Source organism: Mixophyes fleayi, chromosome 3, assembly GCF_038048845.1.
Source record: "Mixophyes fleayi isolate aMixFle1 chromosome 3, aMixFle1.hap1, whole genome shotgun sequence".
In the NCBI taxonomy this organism is placed as follows: Eukaryota; Metazoa; Chordata; class Amphibia; order Anura; family Limnodynastidae; genus Mixophyes; species Mixophyes fleayi.
In genome coordinates, this window is record NC_134404.1 from 119,241,670 (window position 1) to 119,263,009 (window position 21,340).

General features: G+C 42.5%; 1 protein-coding gene across 3 annotated transcripts in view; it reads left to right on the top strand.

Annotated features, from left to right (window-relative positions):
• LSG1 (large 60S subunit nuclear export GTPase 1) overlaps positions 1–16,006 on the top strand; it is a 33,187-nt gene extending 17,181 nt beyond the window's left edge. The window contains exons 8-14 of one of the 3 annotated variants that reach the window (XM_075202254.1): positions 2,224–2,580; positions 4,194–4,295; positions 5,600–5,743; positions 5,968–6,091; positions 8,054–8,133; positions 8,267–8,440; positions 15,574–16,006. In XM_075202254.1, coding sequence (XP_075058355.1) covers positions 2,224–2,580; positions 4,194–4,295; positions 5,600–5,743; positions 5,968–6,091; positions 8,054–8,133; positions 8,267–8,440; positions 15,574–15,753 — 1,161 coding nt within the window. In that variant the 3' untranslated portion in view covers positions 15,754–16,006. Of the gene's footprint in view, positions 1–1,174; positions 1,202–2,223; positions 2,581–4,193; positions 4,296–5,599; positions 5,783–5,967; positions 6,092–8,053; positions 8,134–8,266; positions 8,441–15,573 lie in introns of those variants that run through there. The other 2 variants (XM_075202252.1, XM_075202253.1) reach the window with 2 other exon arrangements.
• Positions 16,007–21,340: the final 5,334 nt, after the last annotated feature.

Below are 21,340 nucleotides of genomic sequence, written 5' to 3' on the forward strand. Positions count from 1 at the left end.
GGTTTAGTTCCACCTCCTTTACCAGGCATAGGAATACCATATTAAAAACAAATATTCTCTGCGCTAACCTAGAGTGTATAGTCCTTTGGGCTTAGTCCATACTATTGCAAACTTGCGCTGCTCCCCATTCTTCTAGCCCTTCCTTACTGAAAAGACTTTTAAACATTAAAGCAAGGCATGGGGGGGGGGGGGTGCAGGATAGCGCAGCATCATTTTATTTAAATTTATATATCAGGATATTTAAAATTTTTTATAAAAAACGTGTATTAAAAACACTTTGTCTCTCACTCATCACAGAATGGAGTTCAATGTCCTGGACACAGTTCAATGCCGTTCACCTTTAGTCCTTCTCTAGACACTGTTATCTTGATCACTATGTTTCTCAGCCTCTATCAGTGCACAACCAGCCCATCATCAGCACACCAATTCCAACTCCGAACCTACGCATTTTGTAATTTCCTGTGACCATCATCGGGTGCATTCAGTGGCAAAACATGTAGGATGAAGTTGGAATTGGTGTGCTGAAGGTGGGGCTGGTTGTACAGAGAGAGGTAGAGGCTTGGAAACACAATGATCAAGATAACATTATCTAGACAAGGATTAAAGGTGATTGGCATTGTACTGTGTTCAGGCTATTGAAATCCATTCTGTGGCGATTGATGAGTGAAAGAGAAAGTTTTTTAAATGTTTTTTTTAATCCTGATATATCAGTTTGAATAAAAAGATACTGTACTATCCTGCACCCTCCCTGTCTTGCGTTTATAGGAATCCCATATGTTAATGTTCTGAACACAGTCAAAAGGTGTGGTGAACTTGTTTCCAGCCTCTGCTGAACAACTTCCATCATCCTCAACTAACCAAGAGCTTTTTGATAAGGGCCTTTGCATTTGTCAACATGTGTTGTAGGCCAACACCAACTAATTTACATATGGGTCTTTGTTAGTTATTTTGTGAGCCTTATAAGAAATAAATTAAAGGAATCTCTACTGCTTACAATTATCCGAGTTTTACAAAGATACAAACAAAATATAATATGTGCTTCCCATATTGTGGTTGCATTTCAATAAAACAAATGCACCCTATTCTTTCTCTGAAAATGCTTGTTAAACTTTTGCAATTTATTGTATAATTGTTTTGGTTAGATAAACATGGTTTGTGTCTTTATGTCCTGCAGCTGCCTTCCATTGAGGCTCTTTCTAAGGTGCGTTTTACTAGGTTCTGAGCATCTTTTTGTTATCATTTTTCATTATCTGCTCATCTATGTGTACCATATTTTAAAATAAGAGTGGATGGGACAACCTATAGTCAATCAGATTGTTGGTATGTTCAGAGCAGTGCAGACTATTTCAGGAGACATGGAGGCTGTGACATGTCCATTCTTGTGATTGTGTAAGTAAGGACAGGGCGACAGTATCATGATGTGAGGAGGGGAATGGATGCAGGAAGCCACACAGTTAGAGTGTTGTTACTTTACAGGGTTTCACTCTGCAGAAAAACAGCTAGGGAAAGCAGTTTCAGGACTAAACTACAAAAGAGATTTTCAGTCACTCAATTGTAGGCATTTGCTCATTCACAGTGATCACTCAGTATGCAACATGCAATGCAGCAACTTAATTGTGTTGTATGAACAAGCGATTAATGTCATCCAGTAACTATAGTCGAATGAGCGATTATTTGTTCATCTATGGGAATGAATATACATACATTTGTTAGTGAAAGATAGATATATAGTGCGACCCTGGAAATGCTACTTCCTCCTGTATAATAAGTATCCAAGCTGTTTTTCAGCTGTGGTTTCATCGCTTAGATGACGGTGTAGGAAATACTTGCACACTTTTACAAAGCACTTTCTTTGAGCTGTTTCTCAGCTCGTTCTAAACGCTGCCTGCAGAATTTTAACAGTTGTCCGAACAGGCAATCTGATTTATGTGACATGCTTTAGGGGGAAAACAAACAATTTTTAGGACCACATGTTAAATAAAATAAGGAAAGAAAAGGCCTTGAAGGAAAATAGCCGAAAAAGTGCCAATGTGATACTACCCTTAGTGGAAGGAGCCAGGTCTTGCAACAGCACAGAGTAGTGATGTGAGGCGCCTCTCAGACTGAAGCCAGAACATTGTGGAATCAAAAGCACCTGTATCAAACAAAGTTCATACATCCAGCTTAATTTATTTGTGTGGTATCTGTCATATCTTGGTACCTGACAAAATGATCTTGCTTTAGCAGAGTGGAGAGCTGGAGGATGCAATACAGGATGACAGCGTGTCTACAGATGAGGAAGACAACGAGTATGAAGAACACTTGAGTGAAACAGAAATTGCTCCTCCCGGAGACCATGGGGAGTTTAGCGATACAAGCGATGAATATGAGGACTGTGAGGATGATGAAGGTTGGCAGACATGCTCTGAGGATGCAGAGGGTGAGGAAGAAAGGGTTTTACCGAATGATGTACCTATTAAGCATCAATACAAAACACTCTGCAATCATAGCCACATAGTACAAAGAGATGAGCTGCTGGAAATCTTCAAATCAATACACACAGGGCAGAGGATTAAGGAGGAGAAAATGACTGTGGGGCTGGTGAGTTTAAGTTAAAAGTGTAATTTTCCTACATAGTAGTGTATGTGGTGTGTCTGTGTTTCAGCTGTGCCCTCTTACAATTAGAATGAAAGCACTCTGATGAGCTTGGGACCTCTCTATGGTTTGTTTTCATGTCTACATTTATTTTATCTACCTTGTATGTCCCCGTTTTATGTATGTACTGTTTTTGCTACTGTTCAGCTCCACAGCACTGATGTGCCAACTTATGCCCTTTGTTGTTTTAAACGGAAAAAATATTTATTTGCTAGAAAAGCGATCAAATGATTTACTCACTCTGTGACTAGAGGTGACCTCTTACCCACCATAGTTTTGCTCTTACACATACAATCATTTTAGGCCATTGTAGTCTATAATGGCCAAATTAGCCATTAAGGGAGGAATTCAATTGGCCGCGTTACGGGTAAAAGTAACGCGTCCTGTGCATTATTACTGTTATTACGGTAATAATGCAGTTAATTACCGTTATTACGTTAGTTTCAATGCCGGCTTTTTGCTCGCAGCTGCGAGCAGAAAGCTGGGTTAAAACTACCGTAATGACAGTAATAATTTTAACGCCGCAGTAATTCGGGGAGAATTGAATTTCCCCCTAAAATTGCTGTGTGGGGCCAGCTTTATAGAAATTGATCAAAACAGTCTATTTGTCTACCCATAAAGAGGACCATATTTCATAGATCTGATCGTTTAGTAACCAGCTTGAAACAGTCTGGTTGAAAATTAAGTTGATTGCGCACACACTCAACTACCATTTGCAGGTCAACAAATAATTAGACCCATAAAGCATTTTCTCTGTTAGTTTGGTTATTCTGTGATCATTTTCTAGAAAGACATATTAAGGATGTGGTGTAATGTTCACATTGTATAATAGACAAATGTACACTGATATGACATGACAGCTTATGTCAGATCATGCTATTTCATGCTCTAACACTAGGTATATTGTGAGAGAGGTGATTAAAATCTTTCCTTCCACTGGAGAAACACTGGCAATTATGTCGCGGACAGTATGGATAACCCAGGAAAGGTCTCTTGTTGTGATAGAGTTCTCTAGAAGGACACTGATTACAACCCTGTTTGTGTACTGAGTTCCTGCAGTCTGTGCTGCTAGGGCTCTAATAGAATAAAATAAATAGATACAGTTGGCTGGGGTAAGTTCAAATGTGCTTAAAAAAAAATATTTGTTGGAATTCCATAGGGTCTTGTGGCAATGGAAGAAAAAGAGTTTGTAAGTTATCTGTTCCTTCAGGAATTAAAGACAACAATTAGAGGTGTATTTAAAAATAAGTAGTGTAGTAAAGTGGATCATAAGCACCAAAATTAAAAAGTTACTTCATTTCAGAACTAGGCGGCTAGTTTTATTAAAATAATGTTCACAATTTGCTGTAACCCATAGCAGCCATTCACAGTTGTGTAGAGACTGTAGAGGTCAGTGCTAGGTCAAGGTTATGGCTGGTCACTTATTTTAAACCCTTTTTAAATGGTAACTTGAAACAGTCTTAAGTTCATTGAATTATGTTTTTAAATGAATAAAGAATAAACCTGATATTTAAACCTTACAAGGATTTCCCCCCTCCCCCCCCCCCTAATTCTGGCAGGTTGGTTATCCGAATGTCGGTAAGAGCTCAACTATCAACACAATCCTAGGGAACAAGAAGGTTTCTGTTTCAGCAACTCCAGGACACACAAAGCACTTTCAGGTATTTGAAAGAATCTTTCTGTTAAGCTTTTGAAGTACAAATTGAAGAATAAAACCTCAATGGAAGAGAACAGGGCTACATTGTACTCGTGTGATGGAGAGGTACTGAAGACCACCGTCTTTTTGGAAGGCGCACAAACCAATTTTGTAAGGATTTCCCAGTACAAATATATATATATATATATATATATATATATATATATATATATATATATATATATATATATGCTTCTGGGGTACCTCTTTGGCTGACAGTTATGTATCCAGTCGTGTGACCCGTTTGTGACCAGCTGAAGGATATCTACGTACACAAAGCTTAAAAGTTTTGTTATCTGGTACGCATACATCTGCACAAGTGTGTCCTGGGTGTTTCACATCTTTCATATGGAAATACTGCGAGTTCAGCCACTGTGACTTTGTTTGAGAATAAGCTGTAACTTGTATTCTACACCCACACATTGGATGTTATATTACAGTTTTTGTTTCCTGGTTTCTTCTCCACTGGTGTTTCCGGTCCTACTGTGGGTTCTTGTGTGATCCCAATATTATACCAATAAACTACACTATTGTGCGCCTCCTCCTCCATTTTTCTTATATATATATATATATATATATATATATATATATATATATATATATATATATATATATATATATATATATATATATACCAATGTTTGTGTGTACGGAAAGGGTTTTGTTAAATTCTGTGACAGTGCCTGTTCCGAATCGGCAGTTACACAGCCAGCCCGAAGCACCACATTGTTCGTGCTGTCTTTGCCAGGAAGACCTTCTCCTGTGTGTGTGTGCCCTCTCTCTGCACCTCTCCTCTGCTTAACTGCAGGTAGAAGTACTTTACTTTCTCATGAAATGTTTGTGTAGAGAGGAGGATTGTGTGATAGATTGGGAGCAGCAGGGACCTTGCATTTGCATGGAACATTAGTACTGAAACACAGCAGCAAATCAGCTCCAGAGTGCAAGTTAGATAATGAAAGGAAATGTCTGATTGGTTGTTATGATTTCTGTGGAAGACAGTGCTCATTTACTAACATTGCTGTTTGTCACCTAAATGCAATGTTAGTAAATGAGCACTGTCTTCCACAGAAATGTTTACTAAAATCTAGAACATTATAGACAGTATTTTCACATTCACGTTCCTACACACAAAAAGAGACATTTTAAATTATTTAACCTGGGAAGATATTGTAATATGTATTTGGTTACTTGTGTCACACTCTCTGTTTTGGTCACATATGAATTCTATTTGTATATCCGTACTAAAATAGAATATCTCCTTCTTTGCAGACACTGTATGTTGAGCCTGACCTCTGCCTCTGTGACTGCCCTGGTCTTGTGATGCCTTCTTTTGTCTCCACCAAAGCAGAGATGATCTGCAGCGGCATTTTACCCATCGATCAGATGAGAGACCACATTCCACCAATCTCTCTCATATCCTTCAAAGAAAAGCTGTAAATAATCCCCAGTATCTCAAATTAACTTGAGGCTCTGGCTAATGATATTTTTTGTATTCAGCCCCCCCACACACACACACACACACACACACACACGCAATGCTTGTCATGTATCACAGTCGTCTCTTTTGTAATGAAACAAACTTGCTACACTTGTGTTCCCTGTTCTGTGTTGTCCAGTACAATTCTTAACTGACTTACATTGCACAGCGTATCCCACGATATGTATTGGAGGCCATCTATGGAATCAATATCATTAGACCCAGGGAAGATGAGGATCAGGAGCGCTCCCCCACCTCAGAAGAGCTCTTATCTGCTTATGGATGTAAGTTGTGTGCAAGTCTCTAGTAATCCAAAATAAGCTTGTCATTCTATGGAGAAAAAAAATCACATTATGGGCCTGATTTATCTTGGAACGCAGTGCAAACGTAATTTGCGGTTTGTAAAATTGTACACGTACACCCGTATTCAAGTAAGTACAAGTGATTCTCAAGAAACATTTACATTTGAATCTGGGTTTAAGTAAGCTCTGGCTATATAGTACTTGCCGTATGCAGACAGAACACGCTGCGGGATACGCAAAATGCAAATTCACACAAGATTCGGCACGCAGATGAATCGGACCCTGTGTGTCTTACTCTGTCATATATACTACACACTCTAAAATAATGGACCTAATTGCACGCTTTCCTTTAAAGGTGAGTATGCTAGGCCATCCATGAAGTAAATATACAGGGATCACCTTGACATCTCCAATAGGTGTCACATAAAGCAGAAATTAGTTTCTGCAACTAGTTACCAGATAGTGACTTTGGACACTGCTGGGAATCTTAAGCTGCTGAGATACTAAGCATACTAGATCCAGAACTATCCTTTTTAATGCAGCATTCCACAAAAATCGGCATATTGCTGCTGAGTTACAGGTGCCTAAGAGATAAAAAAAAAAAATATTTTAATATAATGCTATATTATATGCAAGTCTACAAAGTATTTTAATTGTAGACATAATACCTACCTAGTGGAGGCACATATTCTAGGATAAATCCTTATCCATTATTAATACACTAGTGGCCACTTAATGAGAGAGGTCAGAGAATTCCCAGCCTGCTGTAAGCCGACAGGAATCAGCCGTAACTCAAATATCTGTGCGTTACATACATTTCTGTAGACATAGTATGTTGCACCTTGAAGTGGATGGGCTACAGCATCAGAAGACCACACCTGCTTCTACTCCTGTCAGCTAAGAAAAGGAAATTTGAAGTTACAGTGGGCACAGGCTCAGTAAACTGGACAGTTAAAGATTAGACAAATGTTGTCTGTTCTGATTAATCTCGATTTCTGCTGCCATATGCAGGAGGTTAGGTCAGAATGTGGTGACAACAACATGGATCCATCCTGCCTTGTGTCATGGTGCAGGCTGGTGGTGGTAGTGTATTGGTGTGGGGAATGTTTTTGTAGCAAACATTAGGCACCTTTAATACCAATTGAGCATTGTCTAAACCCTACAGCCTACCTGAGTATTGTTGCTGACCATGTGCATCGCTTTTATAGTAGCAGTCTACCGATCTTCTTATGACTACATTCAGCAGGATAACGCGCACACATCAACTCATCCTGATTCCATGAACATGGCAATGAGTACAATGTACTCCAGTGGCCTCCACAGTCACCAAACCTCAATCCAGTACAACACATTTAGGATGTGGTGGAATGGGAGATACACAGCATGAATGTGCAGCTGACATCAGCAGCTGTGTGTGGTGCCATCCTGTAAACATATACCAGAATCTCTAAGGAATGTTTCCAGCTCCTTGTTGAATTCATGCCACAAAGAATTCAGGCTGTTCTGGGGCAAAGAGGGATCCGACCCAGTACTAGAAAGGTGCACCTAATAAAGTGGCAACTGAGTGTACAGTCTGTTCATGTGAAATTAATGAAATCGCTGAGAAACATACAATGTGCCTCTGTTACTACCAGTAATGTGCTAGGGATTATGCTGGCACTCTGTAAATGAATGTATATAATACTAGTTTCTCATGAATTAATAGGCTGCTCTCCTGAATTTTGAATATTATCTCTTCAAATAGAAATCTCTACTGCTTATGGTCAAGTGAGCCACTTTAAAATAGGCATTATTTTAATCCTACAGAGTTGAATATGAATTATGGAACGCCAACATCCTAAAATGTGGTATTATAAAACCTAAAAAATTTATTTTGTGGAACATTGGCAAATAATAAACATATGTTAATGTTATTACTAAATCTGCTGGTACCCATTCTTACAGATATGAGAGGCTTTATGACTGCGCACGGGCAGCCTGATCAGCCAAGGTCTGCACGGTACATATTGAAGGACTATGTCACTGTAAGTTTTTCACTTGACCTGACACAATGTAATCAAAATCAATTGAATTTCCGGAAAATATATTTTCTTTTATATCCTCATTGCCACTTGACACAATATACGTTCCTAAAATGCAATTTTATTGCTGTTTTAGGGTAAGCTCCTGTATTGCCTTCCTCCTCCTGAAATAGATGCTTCAGACTTCCAACCTCAACACTCTGTGTATAAGGAAAGGAAAGTAATACATGGCAGGGCAGAGCCAAAAGCCCACGGTAGCAAGAAAGTCAGACACATTGAAAATGTGGTGGATAAAACTTTTTTTAATCAGGTACAGTTTACAAATTCACATTTTCTATTGTCTTTTTAATGTTCTTTTTTTTGGGGGTTTTTTTTTTTATACCCGTTATAGGAAGCATTCCTCAAACATCTGTTCCAATCTGTTTAGATATATAGGATATAACTTTTATAGATATGCACACCCACATATAGTGCTCTTTGTGTATCATGTTTGTGGTTTACACTATTTATCCTATGCAGAAAAATGGGACCTGATAGTAAGATCAGAAGATGAACAAACATAGGCCAGTAGCGGTCATGGTCCAATCCCATTTTGCAACATGTTGTTTCCTGACACTTGTAATTGTGATCTTATTGTTTTTAATGGAATCATTATTAGATATTGCAGTCTTTCTCTTTCATCCAGTCTGGGGGACACTGCTTACCATGGGTTGTGGAAGGAGCTTGGGGAGTTGGCACCTAACTAGTTAACTTTTAGTACTGCCGACAGACCCTTCCCCTCTACAATCCCCCTGCCTCCTCTTGTTCAGTTTTTTTAGGTGCCCGCGAAGTTGGGCAGTGTTATTTAGTTCTTTAGAGTAATTTTATATACTTTTATTTTATTCTTTCATTTTTAACTCTTTTTTTTGCAGGTAGCAGTGCTGGAGTGTGTTCTACTATAGAGAGCACACTCGCAGCAGAGCAGCGCAGGCACTCCCCTGTCAGATGAGAGCCAGCGGCACAGGAGGAACGGGTGTCTGAATTGGGAGTGACAAGCGGTCTCACGGACCGCTGTCACTCCTGGAGCCTCACCGATAACCGGCGCTGCCATTGCAGGCATAGAGCGCCGCTTATCGAATGTTTCATATGACAGCGGCCATCTTGGATTTCGGGAAGGAGATCTTCGGTGGCTAAGGAGAAGGGGGCTATACCTGGATCCCCCCTCATGCATAGGAGGGGGCATCAGGTATTATCCGCTGCGGAGACCTCCCCTGGAGGTCTCCACTACTCTGCTACAAAAATACATTTTATTATTTACTCGGCCACAGAGTCGCTGCAGAAGCAGCATTACTGAAGGGGGGGAGTTAACACACAGAGCTCTCCCTCCCTCCTGAGAGAGAGATGGTTTGCCCCAGCCTTCTGGCGCCAAGAAGCCCGGGAAGAGAGAACAGATCTGAGGGAGCAGGCACCAGGATACTGCTGTTGGACTTCTCCCCTGTTTGGCCTATGGGCTAAGTATCTGATTTATTTAAACACATATTCTGTATTGCTGTGTACAAGTGGGCTAGTAGGGATTATATTATAGTTCTCCTACCTGCTTAAATATTATTTTGTGTTTAAAATATTTACAAGTACAACTTTTATATCTAGATTAGTTGATTCTTGTAGTTCACACTTTTTTCTCCACACATTATATCTCTCTCTCTACTCAGCTACATTTTTCAATTTAGGTCTGTGTGTTTGGTGTGCCTTCCTTTATTAAGAAATGTCAGATAAGGGAAAGGGCCCTATGGCAAAATATTTCACATGTTCAAAATGTCATTTAAAATTACCTTGTGGGCAGAAGGACCCGTTGGTGCTCTGCTCTGTTTGTGAAGTAGGGGTCCCCCCTGCGCAAACCCAACAGGTTTCAGCCCCACTGACGGAGGAACCGGCCTCGGTGGCCTCCCTGACACAGTCTGTTTCCTCTTTAGCACGGATGGTTTCTCAATCCAATCACTTGTGGTCTAGTGTGGCAACTTCGGTGGCTAATAATCCTAGTACACCGTTGGGCCTCCCTGCTTCCTCTGGTTCTAGTGGAACGTCTATACCAGGACCTTCCTCATTACAGACGGACCAGGCCCCTGTTCCCACAGAGCCGCCATGGTCCGCAGCTTTTATAAAGGGTTTGGATAAACTGAACCAGTTACTAGAATCGCCAAACATTCCGCCTGCTAGAAGAAAGAGGCCTAGATCTGATAATACCCTTATGGTCCTTTCAGATTCTGAGGAGTTTTCAGAGGAAGAGGGGGAAACTAATTCTGATCCTGACCAGGTTCTACCATTGGGACAGGAAGAAAGCGCTAAAAGGCAATTTATTAACGACTTGATTTTAGCAGTAAGACAAGCGTTTGACCTCCCAGAACCAGAGGATCCGACTCCTAGAGACAGAAATCTTTTTAAGAAAGCCAAAAGAAGGGCTAGCCATTTTCCCCCTTCCGTAGAACTTAAAGATATTGCAGAAGGGGCCTGGAAACAGCCTGAGAAAAGGTTCTCTGTTCCCAAAGGTTCTCTTCCCTGTATCCATTGCAGGAAGAGGATGTGGTTCGCTGGGAAAGCATTCCAAAAGTGGTTTTTCCTATAGCCCGATTGGCCAAGCACACTTTACTCCCAGCCCCAGGTTCTGCATCTCTGCAAGATGTCAATGACCGCAGAGTGGAATCCCAGCTGAAATCTATATTTGCGGCTGCGGGTTCTTCCTTTAGGCCCACATTTGCGTCAGCTTGGGTTGCTAGAGCCATGGAAGCATCGGCAGACCAGCTGGCAGAGGCTTTACAGGACTCTGATTTACTTCCCCTGGCTTTGCATTTGAAGGAGGCATCGGGGTACCTGTATGAAGCGGCCCAGAACACAGCGGCTGTATCCTCTTCTATTCAGGCTGCATCTATTTCGGCAAGTAGATCGTTATGGCTGAAATCCTGGGAAGGAGATGCGGAATCAAAAAAACTCCGTGCAAACCATTCCTTTTTCAGCAGCAGGTTTGTTCGGCCCGGAATTGGATACCCTGATCTCACAGGCAACCGGTGGCAAAAGCACTTCCTTGCCAGTATTCCCTAGCAGAAGCCGGACCCCTCGGGTCAGCTCCTTTCGTCAGCCCTTTCAGGGGACCTCCTTTCCTAAAGGACAGTCCTTTAGAGGCAGACAGCCCAATTCCCGAGGCTCCTCTGCCAGGGGGAGATCCTCGTTTGCAGCTAGGCACCAGGCCTCCCAAGAGCCAGGAGAAGCCTGCGTCCTGACGACCACTCTGTTCCGCAGGGGGCGCCAGTGGGGGGGACGTCTGTCTTTGTTTCAGAAACAGTGGGCAGCGTCCTCCCAAGATCCTTGGATTCGGGGTATTATATCAGAGGGGTACAGGATAGACCTGTTGGGCCCCGCTCCACATCGTTTCTTCCAAACTCCGCTCCCCCGAGATCCATCAAGAAGGCAGGCTATACAGGATTGTGTCGCCTCTCTTCTTTCTCAAAAAGTTATCTGCAGGATTCCAAATTACCAGAAAGGACAGGGATTTTATTCAAACCTGTTTCTGGTCCAGAAGTCGGACGGCTCCTTTCGTCCCATCCTAATCTTAAAGGGCCTCAATGTGCACTTAAGGGTGGACAAATTTCGTATGGAGTCCCTAAGGTCGGTGATAATCGGCTTAGAAAAGGATCAGTTTATGGCGACAATAGACATAAAAGACGCATACCTCCACATTCCCATATGGATCCACCATCAGTCTCTCCTAAGATTCTCGGTGGGATCCTTCCACTATCCGTTTCGGGCCCTCCCCTTCGGCCTCTCAGCAGCGCCGAGGGTTTTCATGAAGGTCATGTCAGTTATGGCAGCATGTCTTCACCTTCAGGGAGTTCAGGTCGTGCCTTATTTGGACGATCTGCTCATCAAATCCTCCTCAGAGAATTGCTTACGTCATCACTTGTCCCTCACCTTGGCGGTTCTTGAGGGCCACGGATGGCTGATCAATTTAAAGAAATCCCAGATGGTTCCGTGTCAACGCATGGTTTTCCTAGGCCTCATCATGGACACCAGCCAGCAAAAGGTGTTCCTGCCTGTCGAGAACTTGTGCATGCGGCTGCTGCGAAAGATGGTGGCCTCCTTCGAGACCATCCCCTTTGGTCGAGCTCATTCTCGTTGTTTTCAGTGGGATCTGTTGACAAAATGGTCAGGATCCCACCTACGCTTAGATCTCCAGAGGATCTCTCTATCCCCGAGGACGAGAGAATCACTCCAGTGGCAGCTGATTCAGGATCACATGACTGTGGGCAGGTCCTTCGCTCCATGGTCATGGATCATAGCCACGACAGACGCCAGCCTGAAAGGTTGGGGGGCGGTAATCCTGCACCTCCGGCTCCAGGGCCTTTGGTCGGTTCAGGAATCGGCCCTATCGATAAACGTGCTGGAATTGAAGGCTATTCTTTTGGCCCTCAGGGGAGGCCAGTCCCTCCTCCAGGGCCACCCTGTCAGAGTCCAGTCCGACAATGCCACGGCCGTGGCATATGTCAACAGACAGGGAGGAACCAGGAGTGCAGCTGCAATGAAAATTGCAACTCAAATCTTGATTTGGGCAGAACAATATGTTCCAGCAATATCGGCAGTATTCATTCCAGGAATAAGAAATTGGGAGGACGACTACCTAAGTCGAAATCAGATGATGCCAGGGGAGTGGTCACTCCATCCGGAAGTGTTCTAGTCTCTGGCTCAGAGGTGGGGTCTTCCGGATATAGATCTCATGGCCTCCAGACACAACAGAAAGGTTCACAGGTTTTGCGCAAGGGCAAGAGACCCCTTAGCAGTGGCAGTGGACGTAATGACGATGTCATGGGACTTTAGGTTGGTATACCTGTTCCCTCCGATTCCCATGCTTCCTCGCGTGCTCAGACGAGTAAAACAAGGAGGTCTGCCAGTAATTCTAATAGCTCCCTCATGGCCGCGCCGAGTCTGGTACGCGGACATACTCTCTATGGCAGAAGGACCAGGGTTTCGTCTTCCATCTCGAGACGACCTTCTTCTGTAGGGTCCCTTCCATTACCAGAATTGACCTCAGCTCAGTTTAACGGCATGGCTGTTGAAGCCAGCCTCTGGAGGGCTAGAGGTTTTTCCTCCAGCGTGGTGAACACTATGATGCGGGCCAGAAAGCCAGTCTCGGCTCGCATCTATCACCAGATTTGGAAAGCCTATATCAGATGGTGTGAAAAAAAGAACATGCCACACGTCCTCCTTTCGTCTCCCTCGTTTATTGGCTTTTCTTCAAGATGGCCTGGAAGCAGGGCTTCGTTTAGGTTCCCTAAAAGTTCAGGTATCGGCACTTTCAGTCTTTTTTCACCTGAAATTAGCGAATTTGCCAGATATTAGGACTTTCCTTCAGGGAGTCTTGCATATTCAGCCTCACTGTGTTCCGCCTACAGCACCGTGGGATCTCAAACTGATGCTGGACATGCTTAAAGGGCCTCCCTTTGAGCCATTACTTGTGACAGATTTGAAGTGGTTGACCTGGAAGGTCCTTTCTTCTGGCTATTGCATCTGCGCGTAGGGTTTCAGAATTAGGTGCTCTATGTTGCCGGGAACCATATCTATTTTTCCACGAAGACAGAGCGGTGTTAAGAACCCTCCCTTCCTTTGTTCCTAAAGTAGTTTCGCCTTTCCATCTGAACCAGGAAATTGTAGTTCCGGTCTTTTCTCCCTCTTCCCATTCAGATTCAGAGTCTATGGAAAAGTTAGATGTGGTTAGGGCTCTCCGCATTTATGTCAAAAGAACTTCTCAAGTAAGGCGTACTGATTCCTTGTTTGTTCTTTATGATGCTAATAAGAGAGGCTGGCCAGCCTCAAAACAGTCCATTGCAAGATGGATTACGGCTACCATTAAGCAAGCTTACATAAAGGCTAACCGTCCGGTGCCAGAGAGACTTACGGCCCATTCCACCAGATCGGTAGGGGCGTCATGGGCAGCGAGAAATGGGGCTTCTGCAGACCAGCTTTGCAGGGCAGCCACCTGGTCCTCTGTCTACACCTTTACAAAGTTTTATAAGTTTAATGTATTTGTTTCTGCGGATGCAAATTTCGCTCGTAGTGCTTTATGAGCGGGGTTTTCAGAGTAGTCCCACCGTTAGGGGGCTGCTTTAGAACGTCCCCATGGTAAGCAGTGTCCCCCAGACTGGATGAAAGAGAGAAGACGATTTATGTACTTACGTTAAATCCATTTCTCTGATCTCTTGTTTGACTGCCCTTTTCTCCTTGGGCTTTTTAATTAACTGAACAAGAGGGGGCAGGGGGATTGTAGAGGGGAGGGGTCTGTCGGCAGTACTAAAAGTTAACTAGTTAGGTGCCAACTCCCCAAGCTCCCTCCACAACCCCCATGGTAAGCAGTGTCCCCCCAGACGGAATCAGAGAAACGGATTTAACGTAAGTACATAAATCCTCTTTTTGGGTGAAACATGCAGCAATATCAGGCCAATTGATTGTGTCCTAAGAATAATTGTCTGCCTTATTGAGTTGGCATTATGGTGTAATGTGTCGTTCTTCAAACAATGTATGGAGGAACTGGAAAACAGTGTACAGAGGAAGAACACTGGAATTCTTACCATACATGTATTGTCCACACATATGGAAATGTTTATTTGAAAAAAAGGCATGAGTCAGATTTCAGTCATATCAAAGAATGCTTTTGTGGAGATACAAGGTTACAAGCAGTGGCAGCTGGGTTTAGATGTTTTATTTGTTGTATAAGTAGATAGGTCCTGCAGAATTCCAGGTGCATTGCAGACGGTTATAGCAGTTTGAACAATGCTTTAGCTGAGTTGATCTAGACCAATGATGGGCAACAGGTGTCTCTCCATGCCTACAACCCCGGCTTCTACCCGCATTATTGCCAGTTTTTAAAGGTGACATTTTGACATGATGGTAGTAAAGGTCTAAAACTGGGGTCTTGATAGGGAGGTTGAACATTTGAAAGATAGCAGCAACTATCTTTAGTTTTGCAAGATGGGCCCAAACCAAAAATGTAAAGATCAATTAGTACTTTGGTTTATGTCACTGTTTTGGAAATGCTAGCTTGTGTAGATATGTCCATTTGGGTATAATGGGATGTATTTGACATTACAGGGGAGGATGGTTGATGACAATGAATGAAATGAAATTGGATACTGGTATTTTCAGTGTGAGATGTTATTGTAGAAATGTATATTTTGTTGAAGGGCAGGGAGTTCTCAGCAAAAAGTAAAAGTCAGAGGTGATTCACCCTGGAAGAAGTGAATGATCTAGTTTACATGTGCCTCAGGCATTTTGACGGAGAATCAGTCCATTTAAAGGTCAACCGATCTGAATTGAAAAATGTGGATAGTAAGTATGGTGTAAAATAAGCTCTGTATCAGTATCTGCTATGTCATAAGAACCCATATCTATCCATTCAATGAAATCCTTTTAATTTTGCAGGAGAACGTACGTGCCCTCACCAAAGGTGTGCAATCTGTAATGGGATACAAGCCTGGCAGTGGCCCTCTGCCATTATCTACAGCCAGCACAGAGACACTGCCAGGGAAACCTTGGAAAAAGCATGGGAACAAAAACAAGAAAGAGAAAGTACGGAGACTTAACAAGCACCTGGATGCATGAATGTGAGATAAAGGACTGCTGAAATCTGGAACCAAAAACTCTGCACACTTTTATTGTGCGAACAACATTTCACATATTTTTAACATTTGTAATTCAAATGTCAAATTGCACATGTACGTTCCTGTTGTGAGAGTTATTGCTCTGTACATAGACTTGACCACCATACCATGAAGCCAAATCATTTACTATGGCAATCTTGTTAGCCATCATGTGAGGCTTATTTTAAAACTTGCCAGATATAACTTACCATTTATCACCTTGTTTCTCATTTTCTTTGTGTCCTTTAAAAAAAAAGCTGATGCGAGGCTGATGCAAGGCATCTCTTATAGATGGCGCTTTATATGTGAAAGCTGTTAGATGGTAAAGAGAGAGGCACGGCTTGGTCTTGAGTGCAGGCCATGGTCGTTAATTCTACCTTATTTTGTCTTTAGCTACAAAGATTTAATTTAGTAATTCCACTCTTTGCTTGGAAACGTCACAAGGTATTAGCCACTGGAGGGCTCTAAAAGCTACTATAGTTTCAGTGTAGACTTTAAAATAAAAAATTATTCCAAGTAAATCTGAAATGTGAAAGACAGGGTGGGGCATAAAGATGTCCCACATTTTGAAAGGGTATAAAAAAAAATTATGAAACTATTTAGGAAAACATTGTATTTATTTCTGAAAAGAATATAAACAGTTTTGTTTTAATGGGTTTTAAAAATCATATCAGACAAATGATGGATGTCGTTGACAATACATTGCTGAAGATGTTCCCGGAATTTCTCAATCACTCTCCAGGTCACATCAGGTGGAATGGCTTCGATTTACTGTCTGATCCTCTCCTTCAAATCTTCAAGAGCCTGAGGACAATGTTTGAAAACCTTTTCCTTCAGGTATCCCTACAGGAAAAAGTCACATGGGCATAAAGGTGGTGACCATGCAGGCCACCCCACTTCTCCCACTAAAGAGATCCAACGCCCAAGAAACATTTCCCTCAACACTCTAACCGAACGTGGTGCTGTGTGAGCTGTGGCCTCGTCCTGCGGAAACCACACATGTTCTGTATCCACATTGTCCAGTTTGGGGTGCAGAAAGGTCTCCAACATTTCAACATACCGGTCAGAGGTCACAGTTACTGTTGCACCACCTCCCTCAACAAAAAAAAAAATACGGGCCACTCACACCAAAGTCGGCACCTGCACACCAAACAATTGCGCTCGGAAAGAAAAGTGGTAGATCGTGGAGTTCACGAGGGTGATGTTCAGCCCAGTATTGAAAATTCTGCTTGTTTACGGCTCCACTGCTATGGAAGGGTGCCTCATTGCTACGCAGAAGAATGGCTGCAGCAGGAACCTGTTCAAGAATTTTATCACATAGGGCTCTGCGCTTGGTATAATCTCCCTCATTTAATTCTTGAACCAACATAATTTTGTAAGGATGTAATTTTAAATCAGCATTCAAAATTCTCCTCGAACTCCAACTTGATATCCCCACTGCCATGGCATGCTTATGAGCGGAACGACTTGGTGATTGCTGAATGGATGCTCTCACTGCTTCCACATTTTATGGCCTTCGAACGGTCTTAGTCTGCCAGGTGATTTTCTTTTCAGTGTGGATCCAGTTGCTAAAAATCTAGAAATTCATAACAAAATCGTTTTCTGATCTGGTACAGATGCATTTCGACCTAGTGTGAATATGCTTGAACAACGAGGTCCTGATGTTCATGATGGGAGTCTAACCTACCGAATTAAATCTACCCCACCTCTTTACCCCCACTGCAGCTCACACGCTGCATCCTTGAAATATGGGAGATTTTTATGCCCCACCCTGTATTTGAAGAGGCAAAGTTGGCTAATGAAAACATCTATGCACTATCTTGTAAAAACTGTTTACTTATTTATGCTATTGTATCTTGCGTGACAGCTAATCACTATAGGAAAAACATGTTTTAACAATAAACCCTATCCTGAAACTGGAGGGCAGAAATCTGTGTTGTATTTGGTAAGGGTGTGTATGTAGCTCCTGTTTAATATGTTGACAACACCTCAGGAACCCAGAACAACTTGCAGATGAAGAAGACAAAAATCAATGCAACTTCAACATTGCCAGTGGCAAAATATAACTTAACAGGTTCAATATCTGATCCAGAGGGAGGGGGGGGGGGGTGATCAGTGCAATCCCCCACCCATTCCTAGCAGCAATCTTCATCCCATTAAATTGCTGTGGAGAGATCCGATCATGGGGGGGGGGCGCACGCTATCGGAACCAACCAATCAGAGTGATGGAGGGATGTGGCTATGAAAATCGCCCCCCTAAAAAACAAAAATTGTAGGTCTGCCCCTGACAGGGAAGTGTGAATGTAAGATTACAAGAACTTGACTGCAAAGATACAAGGCCTCCATGGACAAAAAGACAACCTATTTTGTAATGCTGAGCAACACTGGAATAATAATTACATAATAGGATATGCAGGGTTAGATAAAAGAATGGAAATACAAAACTATAAATACATACATTTTTCTTTCCTACCATTGGGAGATACTGCGAGACATTGGTGTATAGTAGGTGGGACTAGGAGTTTAGGCACTCCTCCCCTACTATGCCCCTAAGCAGCTCAGATCTTGGAGTAAGAGAAATTGATTTTACAGTGAGTAAAAATCTTATTTCCAAGTAAGTTGTTTTACAGTGCTAGTGCTGTTAGAATCATTTTAAATATATTGTTATACACATTTGAACGGTCTACAGTGATATTGGGCTACTTTTCAAAAAGGTAAACCCTGAGTTTCACGAGAGATGAAAATTTACTTCCCACTCAATGGTCCAGAAAGTTACATAAATTCCACAAAGTTCCAGCATTTCATGATGTTTAGATCTGGTGTTTTGGTGGACATGGAGGGTCTTTGGTATTATCCTAGTATCCATTAAACCAGGCCTGTCCAACCTGCGGCCCTCCAGATGTTGTGAAACTACAAGTCCCAGCATGCTTTGCCAGTAGACAACCTGTTGATAGATGGAAGGGCATGCTGGGACTTGTGGTTTCACAACATCTGGAGGGCCGCAGGTTGGACAGGCCTGCATTAAACCATGTATCAATCTAAGTAGTGTGTATGGGAATGTATCATTTAAGAATGAGAAAATGCTGTTTGCACCATATGCCTAGATTCAATTTATTTTATAATTCTGTTATGCAAATTTAATTTGTAGACATGGTGATTCAAGATGTTTGTAAATACCATGACAGACCAATGTCAAATCAACAATTGTGATTAATCTGTTTGGTTAATGTGCCTGCAAACATTAGATATCAAAAGGCAGCTTATCAGAAGACCATTACTGGGTCTGGTTACGTCGCCCTTCTACATGTTTGAGTGTTGCACAAGGGCCTAGCAGTTTCTAAATGTCAATTTTCTCTGGCATTCAATTGGGTAACCCTGGACCTTGGAGTATCTTGTGCTCCTCCACTTCCCCCTTCATTTCCCACACCTGCCGGAGCAGCCATCATTATTTTTTTTTTTAATGTTTCCTTCAACTGGGGAGAAGTAGAGCTGCAGCATTTTTTTTTTTTACTTTTTTAGTTTTCTTTTTTATTAAAACTTTCGTCCGCATAGTGGCTGCGGCGGGTTAGAATGACGCATCGCACAGCATGGATGGCTTTGAGATGCTGGAGCAGAGGTGCAGAGTTGTACCACAGATGCCTCCTCCCCTGCTCTCAACAAGGAATGACTGCAGGGCAACCACTCGCTGCCATTGCAGGTGGGGACAGGGAGTCCCGTACAGTAACTGCAGTTGGCAGTTTCTGCACCATTGCGCACCGGAGAGCGGTCTAACGGCTAGGAATTGTATTTATTATTATTTAAATGGCAACTGATTAATAGCCTGGGGCCAGGTTAGGTAGGTGTTACTATGATGGTAAGCCCCTGCTAGCCACTGATTTGGTTTGAAGGGGTTGTCCTTCAGGACAATGACTATCTTAATGCTGTGCCTGAGGGGAGGGATTGTTTTTCCTTCATAAAGAGGATTCTTAGGCCGTCCACTTTCGCATCCTATTTTACTGTTGATGAAGCATGATAGAAGCAGCAGACCTTTTCAAGCCCTGCTCTCCCCTTCTATACCACTAGTGTCATAGTACTAGTTTGGGGTGGTTTATGAGTGAAACTTAATGCCGTTTACCGGACTTTGGTCTGTTAGTAGGTTCACTTTGATTGTTTTCTGTTATTGTATTCTATATTCTCTGCCTTTCTGCTATATCTGACAAGGGGAGTTCTTACAGATCGAATGCTATGAAGATGGCTTTGGTAAAGATTTTTACATGTTGTATATGTCATAGCTCGGTGAAGTCAGGCTTTGATGTATTATACGCTGCCTGCTAGCTTGAGGATCATGTGCCATGAGTACCTTGTATGCCAGAAATCTCTGGTACTAATACGGCAGAACCAGTATGGGCTAACTCCTTAGCCAGTGAAATTGTTTAGCTGACCCATTTAGAGGAGTCATTCCCCGATTCCCTTGGGTTCAGGGGGAGATTCTTGAGAACATGTGTCTCCTTTGGTCATGCCTCGCCAGGGGACAATAAGTCATGGAGGTATCTCAGAAGTAGCCATTATGGGCAAGAAGTCACAACTTCTGTGCAAAGATTAGTAAAAGTTTCCTAATCTTTAGAAAAGTTGTTAGATTCTGCAGCTCCTCCTGTCTCTCGCAAACAGAAGTATGAATCCCCATCATGAAATTAAGTCAGATTCTGATGAGTTTTCCCTGGAGAAGAACGAGATAGTTGGTTGTTCAGACCTAGATGATACTTCATACGTTGAAGATCTTTATAGCCAACAAGAAGAGGAGGATCTTATCCAGGCTGTGCGCCTTGTATTGGACATACAAGAAAGAGAGGTTCTGGATATTTCTGAAATTTTTCGTTTTAAAAAGAGGGCAAAGAATACAATTTTTTTTTTTTGCTTTCTCTCTCCAGCAAGATGATTTGACCGTAATCTGCACAATTGTTATCTTCCTGTGGTGGGAAGTACCTCCTGAGGTGGATGTCTCTAGCAAGCTTGTCCAAAACAATCACAATTCTCATTTCCAATGAGGTGAACATTAAGAGTGGCACTGACTGTAAGGTGAAGAACATTCTTAAATCCACTTTTGTAGCTGCAGGAGCGTCTTTGTGACCCATTTTGGCCTCTGCGTAAGTTAAGCAGGCTTTGGAGTGGTGGACAGACGAGCTTTCAGAAGGCCTGAAAGCTGGTAGACCTGGATCTGAATTGTTGCCTTTAAAGAAGGAGCTATGATGCATTTAGCGGGATGCGGCTCTAGATGCCGGAATGATTGGAGCTAAAGCCTGGAAAGCCAATGTGGAGTCTAAACAGACTCTAGAGTCACTTCCTTTCTCTGGGGCTGTATCTCTGGGGTTGTATTTGGGCCTGAGCTAGATAGAATTATCAGGGTAGGAGTGTTTTTCTTCCTGTTGATGTTCTAAGAACAAGAGTGTCCAAGTTTCGCTCCTTTCATTCTTCAGGGGAGGTTCCTGCAAGGAAATCTATGCGTTTGCCACCCCAGAGGACAAGCTTTTTGTCCCTATGGGAAATTTACAGAGAAGGAGACGGTTGGGTGG